General features: G+C 42.3%; 1 protein-coding gene across 1 annotated transcript in view; it reads left to right on the forward strand.

Annotated features, from left to right (window-relative positions):
• The window catches only part of LOC111340680 (E3 ubiquitin-protein ligase HERC2-like), a 52,952-nt gene that overhangs the window by 24,129 nt on the left and 15,398 nt on the right, over window positions 1-13,425 (forward strand). The window contains exons 26-43 of the mRNA XM_088732518.1: window positions 192-397; window positions 958-1,111; window positions 1,724-1,944; window positions 2,470-2,691; window positions 2,970-3,180; window positions 3,450-3,670; window positions 4,015-4,359; window positions 4,974-5,264; window positions 5,415-5,526; window positions 5,917-6,136; window positions 6,602-6,938; window positions 7,235-7,432; window positions 7,799-8,080; window positions 8,560-8,876; window positions 9,257-9,688; window positions 10,609-10,753; window positions 10,858-11,580; window positions 12,647-12,852. Coding sequence (XP_088588644.1) covers window positions 192-397; window positions 958-1,111; window positions 1,724-1,944; window positions 2,470-2,691; window positions 2,970-3,180; window positions 3,450-3,670; window positions 4,015-4,359; window positions 4,974-5,264; window positions 5,415-5,526; window positions 5,917-6,136; window positions 6,602-6,938; window positions 7,235-7,432; window positions 7,799-8,080; window positions 8,560-8,876; window positions 9,257-9,688; window positions 10,609-10,753; window positions 10,858-11,580; window positions 12,647-12,852 — 4,843 coding nt within the window. The remainder of the gene's footprint in view (window positions 1-191; window positions 398-957; window positions 1,112-1,723; window positions 1,945-2,469; window positions 2,692-2,969; window positions 3,181-3,449; window positions 3,671-4,014; window positions 4,360-4,973; window positions 5,265-5,414; window positions 5,527-5,916; window positions 6,137-6,601; window positions 6,939-7,234; window positions 7,433-7,798; window positions 8,081-8,559; window positions 8,877-9,256; window positions 9,689-10,608; window positions 10,754-10,857; window positions 11,581-12,646; window positions 12,853-13,425) is intronic.

The following is a 13,425-nucleotide window of genomic DNA, read 5'->3' on the forward strand; positions in this document are numbered from 1 at the left end:
TTTTTCAGTTTTGCGATAGGACTTGGTGAGTATGCGCAGTAAGTGCATTTTCCTTCTCTTCCTCTGTTTAAATATCATCTCGGACGTTCCCTTTAGTCGTATTCAAGGGGAATTTTGATACAATAGTCTGTGGCTTCCTGAGTTTGGCTCATTTCTTAGTTAATGCATGTTTGCCCCTTTTTCGTGTAAAGGTCAAAGTGATGGCCTTGTGGTTGCGCAGCAGCACAGAGATTGGGCCAAGCTTGGTTTTATACGGGGTATTGCAGCCTCTCCTGTCATGTGCTGTTCCCTCAGTACCCCCCAGTGGGTGTCTCTCCTCCTAAGAGTAGTGAAGGGATCGCTGCCAGATGGCGACCTACTGCCTTCTAATGTGTCTGCTGCTCTTCTGCCCCGTCAGGTAATGGCTTCATGAAAGCGATTTGATATACCTTTTGGTAATTTAGTTCGGTAACCGGGTTATGTTCACTGAACGCGTCCAGCATGTTGGAACCTCTGGGATCCATTTTATTTGATGTACAAAGTGGTTAATGCAACGAATTTTCTTATTTGACCTGCTGGTAATTTTTAAGGAGTACAGCTTCTAAGTAAAACAATACCAGTGACAACAACAAAAAGAACAAAAATTTACTTGGTATCCTGGCTTTAAATATTTGGTTTAACTGATGATTACAATAAGTAAAGAGAGCACTGGCTGTCCTAAATAACTATCAGCGGCTGATAAGAAAAAAAAAGAAAAAAAAAAAAAAAGAAAACCAGGGTGGCCATATGAAAAACAACGCAGCTACAATAAGATATATCTGAAGTCAGATTTGTGTACAAGCATTACATATGATTATTTTGTGAAGATAGACCTTATCTTAATGCCCATACCACATGTAGATATAGTATCAGAATTAAGTTAGTCTTCGTGTTTGATATTCTTTTGTTGTTGTTGTTTCCTCATTCCTTTTCCGTTAGATTTTGGCTTTGCGTTTGTTAAGAGCTGTTTTACCCTCGTGGGATGTGGCAAAGGCATCTTGCAGAATGTCAGAAGTGGTGGCTAGACTTTTCGCTCTACTTGGAAAGGTTTTGATGACTTGCCATGGAAGTCTACCAGTCCAAACGCCAACTGGTATTGGAAATGTTATATTTCAGAATATCCGTTCCGTACTTGAAAACTCTTTCACTTTTTTTATGCGTCTTAGTCTCATACTGTTACTCTATTTGTTATTATAATTTTTCCAATCCTGACTTTTTCTACCTACATCTTTCCAAGGCTGTTTTGACCTTAAACCTTTTAACTCCTAGAAGAGATTAACATGTAACTTGTCGCTATGATTTTGATACATTATCCACCAAACCGGTAATTTATCAGGTAGAGGTTGTTGTTCTGACCAAATGCTTGTAATTTATTTACAAGGAAATCTGTAGCAGCTGGAGGAGGGAACTAAAAATCAAATCTTGGTTGTCAAAGGGTTGAGGACCCAAGATCAAGGGTTGTAAATGTTGTTTGAGGGAGTAATTCTATTTTGAGACTCTTAAGATCTTTTTGTTGTTGTTGTTGTTGTTGTTGTACAGAAGTTGATACAAGAGCTAGTTGTACTGGCTCTTGTTTCCAAAGTGTAACTGAAAGGAAAGTTTTTCGCTAGACACTGAGGATAAGGCGAATCATGGAAAAGATAACTTGTAGGTCTTTGCTTAGAGCAAACTTGACTCAGTTATTTTCATTTTTCTTAACCGGAAGGAGAGAAAAGTCGTCGAAGTAGACGCAAGCCAAGAATCCCAGCATCGGTATCCGCCACTTACAGCAGCACTGTTGCAGAGGAGTTACTCGCCCTTCTACGCAAACTTCATACTCTAGAGGCCTGGAATCCACTCGTTAACGAGTTCATAAGCGCTCAGTTGAAGAGTATTGTTACTATGGTAACGTTGGCTGAGCCAGTTAAAGAAGATGGAGAAACGCAGGTAGGTCCTTCAGGCGGTTAGATTGACGGTGGAACAGTTAGTCAGTCAGTCAATCAGTACGTCAAACAGCCATTTTGTGTGCTATCGCTCGGTCGGTCTGTTAGATGGTCAGTAAAAGGTTAATCAGTTTCTCAGTCAGTAAGATATTCGATCAGTCAGTCAGTCTCCCACTCTGTCATACAATCAGTTTCTCTACCAGTCAGTCAATCAGTCAGTCGGTAGGACGTTTGATAAGTCAGTTAGAAAGTCAGTCAGTCAGTCCATCTGTCCGTCAATCAGTTGGTCGGTCGATTTGATGGCCAGTTGGTCCAGTCAGCCAGAGGTCGATCAATTTGTCAGTCGGTAAGAGTTCAATGAGTCAGTGAGTCAGCTAGATAATCAGTCATCGTTCAATGAGTCCGTCTCTCCTAGTTTTCATCCGTCAAACAAAAGCTGGCTCAGAATTGTTCCAGCGGTAAGATCTACATTGCAGCACCTATTGCTGCTTTCTTGCGTTATAATGAAGTATCCTGTCCACTCACTCAGACACAAGAGGGATCTTCACAACAGGCTGTAGACCAGGGCCCAGTAATGGCCGTGCTAGCGGTTATTGGTGGCGTGGATAGTAGGCCCAGACTGGGAGGACTAGTACATCACAAGGAGTGGGGACTAGGAACAGTGTGTAAGATTGCTCCGAATGGAAAAGTGACCCTACAATGTGAAGACCAACAGAAAGCAAGAATATGCTCAATATCACAAGTCAAACCGGTAATAAACGCTGTCCACATAGCTGTTTCCATACCGTAGTTCTCCTGCCCTCAGAAAGCGAACTGAACAGAAGTGTCGCTCACGAAATTAGCTATTAGCATTCATACTGGGTCCGAATTCTGAATTTTGTTTGCTTATGTCACCTAAGATTTTTTGCCTGTTTCCGTCGATGCTATTGCTGTTGTTGTCGTTGTTGTTGTTGTTGTTGTTGTTTTTTTTTTTTATGATAATGTTGATATGACTTGTGATTTGACCAGTGGCGATTGTGACTTCTTTAGGTACCAGTCGTTTCATTTTCAGTGGATAATCTTCCAATGTCGGATGCAGCTCTGGGGATCTGGGCTTCACTTGTCCGACTGGCGGGCACTGGGAAAAAGACCACTGGTACGGACCAAGAAAACTTTGAGCTGCCAGCAGTACCAGGGGAGGAGGGAGTGGGGACGGCAAGATGTCCTCCAGTTAGACCACTACTATCTCCTAAAACAGGAGGTTTGTTTCCCTTGCATTGCATTATGGGCGTGTCTTAGTGAGTGATCACTTGTTTCTTTAAATTTAGAACAACCTGAATGCAACTGCCACTACTTTTAGTGCCTTTTAGTTGGATTTCAAGTTTCATTTTAATTTGAAATCTAGCTTGCGGGAAGAATTTTAGAATCCCCATCGGCTGAGCTGCTTTAAAAGAGTCTTTGATCGTACTCTTACCCTAACGAGAAGGTTATACTTCTAATTGACTGATGGTAAACTAAAATCTTATTTAGGCGAAGAAGTGGACACATCACTGCTTAGGCAACAACAGATAACCCTTGGACTCCTCAAAGCAGCTCGTGTGTTGTGCAGCAGACAAGATAACCTGAGACAGATCCTTAACCATCAGGCGAGCAGTTCTGACGGTAGTAGCACGTTCTCCTTACAGCACTTGATGTGTTCAGCCATTAAACCTTCACCTGTGAAGGCGCTCTTCAACCGGGAAGAGTTAGAGGTGAGTATAGCCTAGTCGTTTGTCTTTCGTGTTTGTGACTGTCACAGGTAATGTTGATAAGAAGTCTCCCAAAATTCGTAAAGATTTTAGACAAGTTATAGAAACTTCCACTGGATAACGAAAGTTCATAGTCGCCAAATTCGAAGTAAATATGTTGGCAAACGAGTATTGTCACGAATCTCTATTTAAGGGCCAGTGATCCCTCCAAAGGCAGTTTGAAAAGGCGTGTGTGTGAAACTGGGGATAAGGGGTGGGGACTATCATATCGAAAAATTGGGCATTTTGAAGGTATCAAACGAAGGTTCAGAATTCATCTTAAATTAGTTTGTTGTCTTTATTTCTAGGCCGCTGCTCTCGCTGCTTGTCAATTCCTCGCTAACGAAGCCACCCGTCCAGCCGAGCCTCCAAATCCGGCCACGCCAGAACATTTAGAGCGGCCTGAGCAGGAAAAACGTCAGTCCCAAACCACCTCTAAGAAACCTTCCAAGACAAAACATCTTCAAAAAAAGAAGACTCGCACACGAAGACCAACCCCACCCCCCATGCCAGCTGCACTGTTAGTCCAGCAGCTAGTGGAAATGGGATTTCCTAGGAATAGGACAGAGTATGCGTTGAAAGAGCTTGGGGACGAAGAGGAACCTCGGGCCGAATTGGTTGTGGCTTGGCTAATCGATCATCCTGATATTGAGGTTGGTACAGCTTAAGAGTTTCCCTCTATTAACAACAACGCGAATTTAAACCGAGAAATCTACTTTTATTCTCAATCTTGTGATCACAAGCCTTCACCTAAAACGAAAAAGTACAGGTAGAAATAATAAACAAAAATTATTATTTCCTAGTTGGTTATTTCAAAGTCTGCGAGGTGCCAATTCGAAGTATTCGGAATGCTTTTCCTTTATTAATACCTAGTTGCTGTGTTTGTAGGTTACCGCATGGTTAGTTTTTGGGTTTGTTGATTCGATTGTAGGTTGTTTTCTTATTTTGGTAGTTACCCACTTCTTAAATAAGATTATCTGCGACATTAAGCCTTTAGCCCCTAAAAGTGATAAACATCTTATTTCTCCCAACAATATCACCCCTGAGTTGAACAGGAAGGTCCTGTGAACAAGGGATATGATCGCAAACTAAAGAAGATCTTAAGTTAAAGTGTTTGGCAAATTTTCTCGCAAGTGCCAAAGGGAATGTATAGAGAGCAGTATGAAAAACTCGCACACTGAAGTTAGGGTGTAAAGTAAAGCTCTACGGCAGTGTTAATAAATCCCGTCTTTTCTGTAAGCGGTAATATATGTTCTCTCCCAAACAGGTGCCAGAAGGTGAAACACGACGTGTTGTGCCCCCAGAGTTGTCATCCAGCGAGGGATCTTCTGACGTGGATGATGACGATAGCGATGTGGTGACCAGTTCCGATTCTGAGAGCAGCTCAAGTGATGGGGAGGCTATTGCTGTACCTACTGATTTCAAGAGGCGCAGTGATTTCACTGCCAATGATGATTACGCAAGGTACGTGCGAGATAACATCCAGGTTGGTATGATGGTTCGATGCTGCAGAACATACGAGGAGGTCCACGAGGGCGACGTTGGTCGGGTCATCAAGGTGAGTTCGCCTGTCTCCCTGTCTTTCTCTGTTTCTCTCTGTGTGTTTATGCCCACTTATTCTGTTTACTTATCCGCCAATATTTGTCTTTATATATTTGTCTGGTCTGCTGATTGATCTATGTTTGCGACTGATGATTCATTATTTCAGCTTGATCGTGATGGGCTCCACGATCTGAACGTACAAGGAGACTGGCAGAAAAAGAATGGTACCTACTGGGTCAGATACGTGCACGTGGAGCTGTTAGGTCACGACTCCTTTGGTAAGAAAACAATGTAATGCAGCCAGGTGACTGATGCAGAAATATGAGTAACTTTTCATTGACTTACTTCACGATAGTGAGGAAGTTTCGTCAGTGTTTCAATGAGTCAGTGGGACACAGCAGTTAAACGTCAAGCATTTGCTAGCGAATCAGCTTTAGCCGGTTGCGTGCAACAAAGCGGTCAAACGTCTGCACAACTGCATGCCTTCAGGCTGTTAGATCCAGGTTGTCATGCACAGCTTACAAAAAACCACGCGTGCCAGTAAGTGACGGTATTTTAGAGACGTATATCCGTTTTGACAAAGCTCAAATCAACAGGATACCCGCACTTGAATGCGCTTTGTTTGAATAGTCACCATTGTTTTCTTTTCCCCACTTTTGTTATCTCAGCCCGACGTGAAATGATCAAAGTGGGTGACAGGGTACGTGTAAAACCCTCCGTGACCACGCCTAAGTACAAATGGGGATCCGTAAACCACGGAAGTGTAGGAACAGTGGTGTCAATCAGTCCGAATGGGAAAGATGTCAAGGTGGACTTTCCTCAACAAACCAACTGGACTGGACTGATTTCTGAGATGGAGGTGGTACCTGCTACTCATCCTCGCACCAGGTGAGAGGTTTGAATGGACACCATTATTAACCCCCTACAGTATGCCTATTCTCAGTACAGTTCTTTATACATTTCCTAAGGAGCCGACGAGGAGAATTTGTTTGACAATCAATAACCTCTTTAGTTAGTCATCATTTCCTTTATTCTCGTGACCTTAATGTTCGTCTCACGGGTAATATTGGATGGAGAATAAAGAAAAATGTCACCAACTAAGGAAGCTTTTGATTGTTCAACAAATACTCCCAGTCTTTCTCTCCTGCTATTACGGTGTAAAAGGTCAATGTGTTTCTCGTATGGAGATCAGTGGCACACTCGGCTGCGCCTCATGTGCCACTTTTTTCTTCTTATCACATTTTTACATCATCTGAGGTCTACTTATTTACAGAAATACGGCAACATCGAATATATTTGTTAGGTAGTAAACGTTTTTGAATTTATACCATACGATCTTATTGTATGCCTTAGGTGCGATGGCTGCCACATGGAACCCATTGAAGGTCCTCGCTTTAAATGTAAGACCTGTCCAAACTTTAACTACTGCGAGACATGCTTCAGATTACGCCGCAGCCACCGACACTCATTCCACCGCTTTGAAGAACCAAACAGCATCCCGGTGAATGCTGGGAAGTCTGGCCGAGGAAAAAAGAAAATTTTGTCCGGTGGCTTGGGAGGACCAGAGCACATAGTCAAAGAATGGGACCGAGTGGTGAAAAGTCTCATGGTATCGTCACGGGAGACTCACGCTGGACGACTGATTGACGGCACGGAATCCTATTGGCAATCTGCAGGGTCGCAGGGAAAGGTAAATGAAACTTGCCAAGCAGAAGGATAGAGTATACAGAAGCTCTCTCAAAAGTCCAGGATCAAATTCTGGCCTGGGTTATCACTTTATATTCTTTCTCTCTAAACATCTCTCACTGAACAAAACAAGGTTGTGGTCTCAGTCCTCTCAGATCTGGACCGTTTGATGAACAGGAGACAGGTCACAAGAGAAAAATAATAATAAAAAAAAGCATGTGTGGAGAAGTATGTAAAACCAAATTCCTCTATCCTGAATTTTCTTGTTTCGTCATTTCTTCCTTTTTTTTCTCTTCGCAGCACTGGATAAGAATCGAGTTGTATCCAGATCTGCTAATCCAACGGTTGGCCATGACAGTGGATCCTTCAGACAGTAGCTACATGCCGTCCGTGGTGGTTATATCAGCAGGCGACAGCATTCAGTCCTTGAAAGAAATTAAGACTGTGCACATCAGTGCTACTGAGTCACAGTGTACTTTGCTGGAAGATGTCCAAAGGGTACGTTATAGTGTTTTCTCTCAGACGCTTCTAGTTCCATGTCTATGATAAGCGGTTAAACGAAAATGCTGAACCCTTTCTTAGTGAAGGTCGTTCTTTCGTTCTCATGTGTCCGACTTTGATTTCTCTTTTTGTTTCTGCGCGAAGTGCAGCTATTTTAATGCTTGTTCCGGTTTATTTTCTTTACTTTACATTGGTAACGTTAGGTTACGTGTAAGCTCTCAACATTATGATCATGATGGTGATCGTGATCGTCATCATCATTATCGTTATCGTTGTCGTTGATAATTTTCATTGCCAATACAGTTATCACTAACGGTATCGTTATCGTCTCTGCCAAAACTTTTGATTGTTTTTTCTTCATAGGAATATCGTTTTCTAGAAATCGGCATTAGGCAGTGCAAGAGTAGCGGTATCGATTGCAAGATCCACGGCATCAGCCTGACGGCTCGCACCAAGACAGACGAAGACGATATAGCGGCCAGCTTTTCATTTCTGGCGTTGGACGAGGAGGACGAAGCAGCCAGACAAAGGAGAGCGCTCAGAAGAAAGCCGACGACAACTGAGTCTACCCCCGAGGGGCAAGTCAATGTGTTCGTTTGGGGTCTTAATGATAAAGATCAGCTAGGAGGGCTGAAGGGTTCCAAGGTAAATTCTGACTGCATTGTGGAATTAATTGTGGAATCATACATGATATGTTATGTTGTAGAAAAGCTGCGATAACTGTTGTTCGCCTATGGAATTTGTGGCACAGTCGCGCAGTTATCTTCAAGATTGTACTACAATTTGGATACCACCATAATTCTATTTTGGCAGTGATGCGAGGATGATCCCTTAAAAATGCGAAAAGTAATCAACTGTTAAATCCCGTCGCAATTTTCGGAGACCATTCAGAAACTTTTTATGATAATAATCAGCACTGCCAGTTCGAGAACCCAAGTTATGAGGGAATGTTACACTTTATTATTTAGGCAGAGCAAATAATGAAGTGTATCGACTGGGTTGTTGTGGGTCAGGGTTATCTTGTGATTTGAAGTCTAAACTATCTCTTGGCAGCTTTGGACTGACGCTTAATTAGAGCTGCTTAAGCAAGATCGCTTTTTTAAAGGGATGTTTTCTATCTTTAGATAAAAATACCAATGCTTTCCGATGTGATGTCTGCTCTCAAAGTTCAACAATTAAGCGGAGGCTCGAAGAGTTTATTCGCTGTCACTCTAGAAGGAAGAGTGTTTGCGTGCGGTGAATCCACCAACGGTCGCCTGGGGCTGGGCCCCATTACGGGTAACGTGTTAGTGCCACGCCAGATTGAGGGCCTAAGCCAGTTTGTTGTGAAGAAGGTATCAGTGCATTCTGGGGGTCGTCATGCCATGGCCATCACCATTGAGGGCAAGCTGTTCTCTTGGGGTGAAGGAGAGGATGGGAAGCTAGGACATGGAAACAAAATGTAAGATGCCGAACATTTTAGCTTCATTGGCCTATCTGCAGTTCAGTTTAGTACGACTGGGTTTAATTAAAAAACACGATACGCAAACCATGTCATACATATTAGCAAAGGAAAACACGTTATCTGAAAAAAATAATGAATTAGTATGGTGGTAATTAGGGGGTACCAGTATCCTGGAATAACTTAGCTGGATTAATGATAAATAAAAGGGTTCTAGCGGAGGTACAGTAAGGCCAATATACACTAACTATACAGACATCACAATACTATGGGCAAAATAAAGAATAATAAATATATATTATATATATTATAATAAAAAACAATATTCGAAGAGCAAGCCGTAGCTACTCTAGTAACCGTTATGTTTGTCGATAATCCAGGAACTTCGACCGTCCACAACTAGTCGAAACCCTTAAAACCAAGTCTGTTCAGGAAATCTCTTGCGGAAGCTCACACAGTGCAGCAGTCTTGTCCACTGGGGAGCTCTACACCTGGGGTCTGGGCGAGTACGGACGGCTGGGGCATGGAGACAACCAGATGCAACTCAGACCCAAACAAGTACGTGCTTTGTCCGGAAGTCGTGCGGTAGACGTCGCCTGTGGCAGTCGTGATGCCCAGACCCTCGCACTCACGGACGATGGTTGTGTTTGGTCGTGGGGAGATGGTGACTTTGGAAAGCTGGGAAGAGGTGGGAGTGAGGGTTGCAGTGTACCACATATGGTGGAGAGGCTCAAAGGCCAAGGGGTGTGTAAGGTGTTATGTGGAGCCCAGTTCTCTCTCGCTCTTACAAAACTGGGCCAAGTATGGACCTGGTGAGGATAACGAAACTTCTTATTTATTTTGCAAGCAAAACTCCAACGTTGGTTAGAATTTCTAGTATTCACGTGTGCTACACATGCGAATGTAAAATTTGCTTCAGTGTGCGTGTTCTCCTTACTGTCCTCTATTCTTGGTTTTCACGTGACGTCATCAAAATTAAAAATAAGGAATTATCAATCCTTGTGAAATTTTAGTTTAGTCAGTTAATAGAACAGTTGAAGACGTCTTTTTACAGGGTTGGGGGGGGGGGCGGGGGGGGCTTCGTCTTGTAATTAGGCAAGGTTGAATTTCTAAGTTTTTGCGTGACTTATCTGCCGAGATTTCGCAATCCGAACAGTCCTTGTATCAGAATTAGTACTCATATAGATGTTTATGAGCCCTCAGAAGACGACTGCAGGCTTTTTATAGCAGAACTCAATGACATATGTTTTTGTTGGCTTCCAGCCGCCGTATTGGTGCCCCTCGGAGGGACACCAACATAGCATAGAAAACCTTATAAATTTGAGGGAAACATTTCTTCGAGTATCTCCCCACACAAAACATCGCACAGACCTGAATCTTTGCGAGACTATATGAATATTCATATTATTTTATCTCTTTGATTCTTTACTTTATTTGTTTAATGGTTTGATTATGGTGGGACAGTGAAAACCGGCAATACATTTCTTTATGTCAAATGATTTCCTCACTGTGCCCAAAGCGAAAGCTAGTTTATTATAACTTTGGTGTTTCCGTAAGAACTGACAAACGGCCAAATTATCCATATGTGTGAAGTGAAATCGCCGATTTCTTTCTCAGAAACTAGTAACAGAGTAAAAACTTCCATGAACCGCTTACTTTACGGTTTCTACCGTTCAATTTAACACTTGTTGCCGAGAGATGCTCAATGATGCGTTATTCTGCGGTATTTCAGGGGTAAAGGAGACTATTTTCGCCTGGGGAACGGGAATGACTCTCATATTCGGAAGCCTCAGGTTGTCGAGGGACTCAAAGGTCACAAAGTGGTAGATGTAGCTGTAGGAGCGTTACATTGCTTAGCTGTGACGGAGCAAGGCAAGGTAGGACAAAGATTTGTTGGAAATTCGAAAATCCTTTGTTATCAAGCAGGCATCTTTTATGTGGTTTGTTTTTAATTTCATCTCTTTTTTTCACCGATCTCAAGGTTTTCGCTTGGGGGGACAACGACCATGGCCAACAGGGTAATGGCACTACCACAGTCAATCGCCGCCCTCAGTTAGTTCAGGGTCTGGAAGAATTCAAAATTACTCGTGTAGCTTGTGGCTCCTCGCACAGCATGGCCTGGGCCGAATCGGACTTCCCGGCACCAGTAGCGCACGAACCTGTGATGTTCCCCGCATCCCGTGATCCACTGGGGGCGTCAAATATTGGTCCAGAATCTCAGGAGCAGAGTATTTCCGCAGAAGCCGAAAGTAACGAGTACGGGGAGCACAGGCATAGACCTTCTTTAGCAAAAATCGTGCTTTCACTCAATTCAAATTATGAACGACAGCAAGCTTTAGGCCACATCTTAACTGCTCTCCAAATAATTTACTCACGTGATGCGGTGATACGGGCCCTTTTGGATCCTCGTTCTCTTATTCGTGGGAACACCACGTCGGTAGAGGCGGAAGATGAAGAAGCGGTATCCCTGGCTTCCGTTTCGGAAGTATCTATCGACGACGTTGCGTTGCCTGAAGCAGCAAGTGGAAGTGTTTCTCGAACGTCTTTTATCGAAGATATTGGTGAATTCACTAGCAGTTTGGGACATGATGACTCCCGACTTCTTGTGGAGCTGCTGAAGCTTGCTGTTGCAGATAGAGCTGGTGAAAATGGCAAGGAAGTGTTGTCAGGGGTGCTTAGAGTGTTGGCTCAAACCAAACCAGAAGTAAGTGTTGATTAATTCACTTTACTCGTTAGTAACGCACTGGCCTCAACGTTGACAATCTAAAGTTAGTAGGCATTAGTTTTGACAAGAAGTTGATTTGAAAACGATGTATGCGTCTAGCAAGTAGTTGGCTGAAGCAGAAAACCACAAGTAAGCTTGCATAATTGTGAGTGTTACAAGTAAAAAGAATACATAAGCGCTCAAAACATTTTTAGTGAAGTTGAATTGCATCTTTTTTAAATAACTTTTTTACAGGTGGATATTTGTTTAAAGGACAATGAGGATAATAATAACAAGGATAATGCTATTGATAATGAACTGATAATAATACTAATGATAGTTATGATGACAATGATTATTAGGATGATAATTATTATTATGATAGTTAAAAATAGTAATGGTAATGGTAATGATGATAAATGGGGTGATAATGATAATAATAGTGCTGAAAATAGTAATGATGATATTGTTAATGATATTTTTGACGATTAGTTTATTAGGATGCCAATGAAATGATGCTGATGATAAGTATAGGTAATCGCATGGGGCCGAGTAAAATTAAGGATTAATATCACGCGTGTTTTCGGAAGTTGCTGAAATTGCCCGAGTCGCGCATCGACGAGCGCAATTTCTGCAACTTCCGAAAACACAAGTGATATTAATCCTTAATTTTACGAGGAACCATGTGATTACTTGTGTATAATATAAGGGGCAAAATGTTTTCTTACTGATCTCGCGCAAAACGGGACGCCATTGTTACAAAACAAACAGAAATTTCTTTACCTTGGCAGCTTTTGCTAAGCGATTTACAGCCAATCATTTTCAAGTAATTTTGCCCGGGGCAATTTCAAAAATTAAGAAAAAAATCCCCTCTTTTTTGACCAATCACAATTCAGTAATTTTGCCCCTTATATGATAAAGAGAATAATAATGATGGTAATGGTAACAATGATGATAATAATATGTAAGATGTCAATGATAATTATGGTGCTTATAAACTGATAATAATAATGAATGTGAAAAATAACGAACTTGTATTTAAACCAAGAGATATTTTTCCGTATAGATAGCGTCCACGCTTCTGGAGCTATGTATCTCTGAACTCGAAGACGTAGCTACGGACAACAGCAGTGTCCACAGTGGCTTCCAACCGGTGGTACAAGAGAGTAGTCATCCGTATACTGACGATACTAATACCACAGGAGTGGTCAAGATACCAGGAGCAGAGGGCCTTAGGGTGGAGTTTGACAAACAGTGTTCTACAGAGAGAAGGTGGGTTGTGGTGTTAATGCAGGACTGCTGCTGCTGCTGGGTCGATTTTTCGCACTCATTTGGCAGTGATGTAAAGGAAATGTTGATTGAGGCTCAGTAATATTCCTCTTTAACAGTTTCGTGATATGCTACGGGATCTGTGTGTAACAAATTGTGTGGAAGCGTCATAACTTTCTTGCTTGCACTCATTCAAACAATTTTAGTCCGAATAGTGGGGTGAAGCGCGGAAAAAGTTTGGTGACGGGCCTTTGACCGTAAAATTACTGTTGTCATGGGCAACCTTTCTCGTTTTCAATGGTAACCGAATCTCAAAAGCCGTATGTCACCAACCGTCAAACGTGGAAATCTGCCAAAAGAAGTTAAACGGCACGTTGCCACTGGAAACCAAGCCAGTTGTCCGTGACAACAACATGATTTTAATGTCAAAACTAGCTCGCCAAACTTTTGTTGCGCCTGAAAATTTTATTAGGCTGGCAACGCGTAAGCACCGCAATTCTTCTGTGCATTGTTTTTGCTGTTTTGTCTTTTAAAACAATAGTTTTATTCACAATTTTACACAATTGATGTTACCTG

Source organism: Stylophora pistillata, chromosome 9 (genome assembly GCF_964205215.1).
Source record: "Stylophora pistillata chromosome 9, jaStyPist1.2, whole genome shotgun sequence".
NCBI classification, from domain to species: Eukaryota; Metazoa; Cnidaria; class Anthozoa; order Scleractinia; family Pocilloporidae; genus Stylophora; species Stylophora pistillata.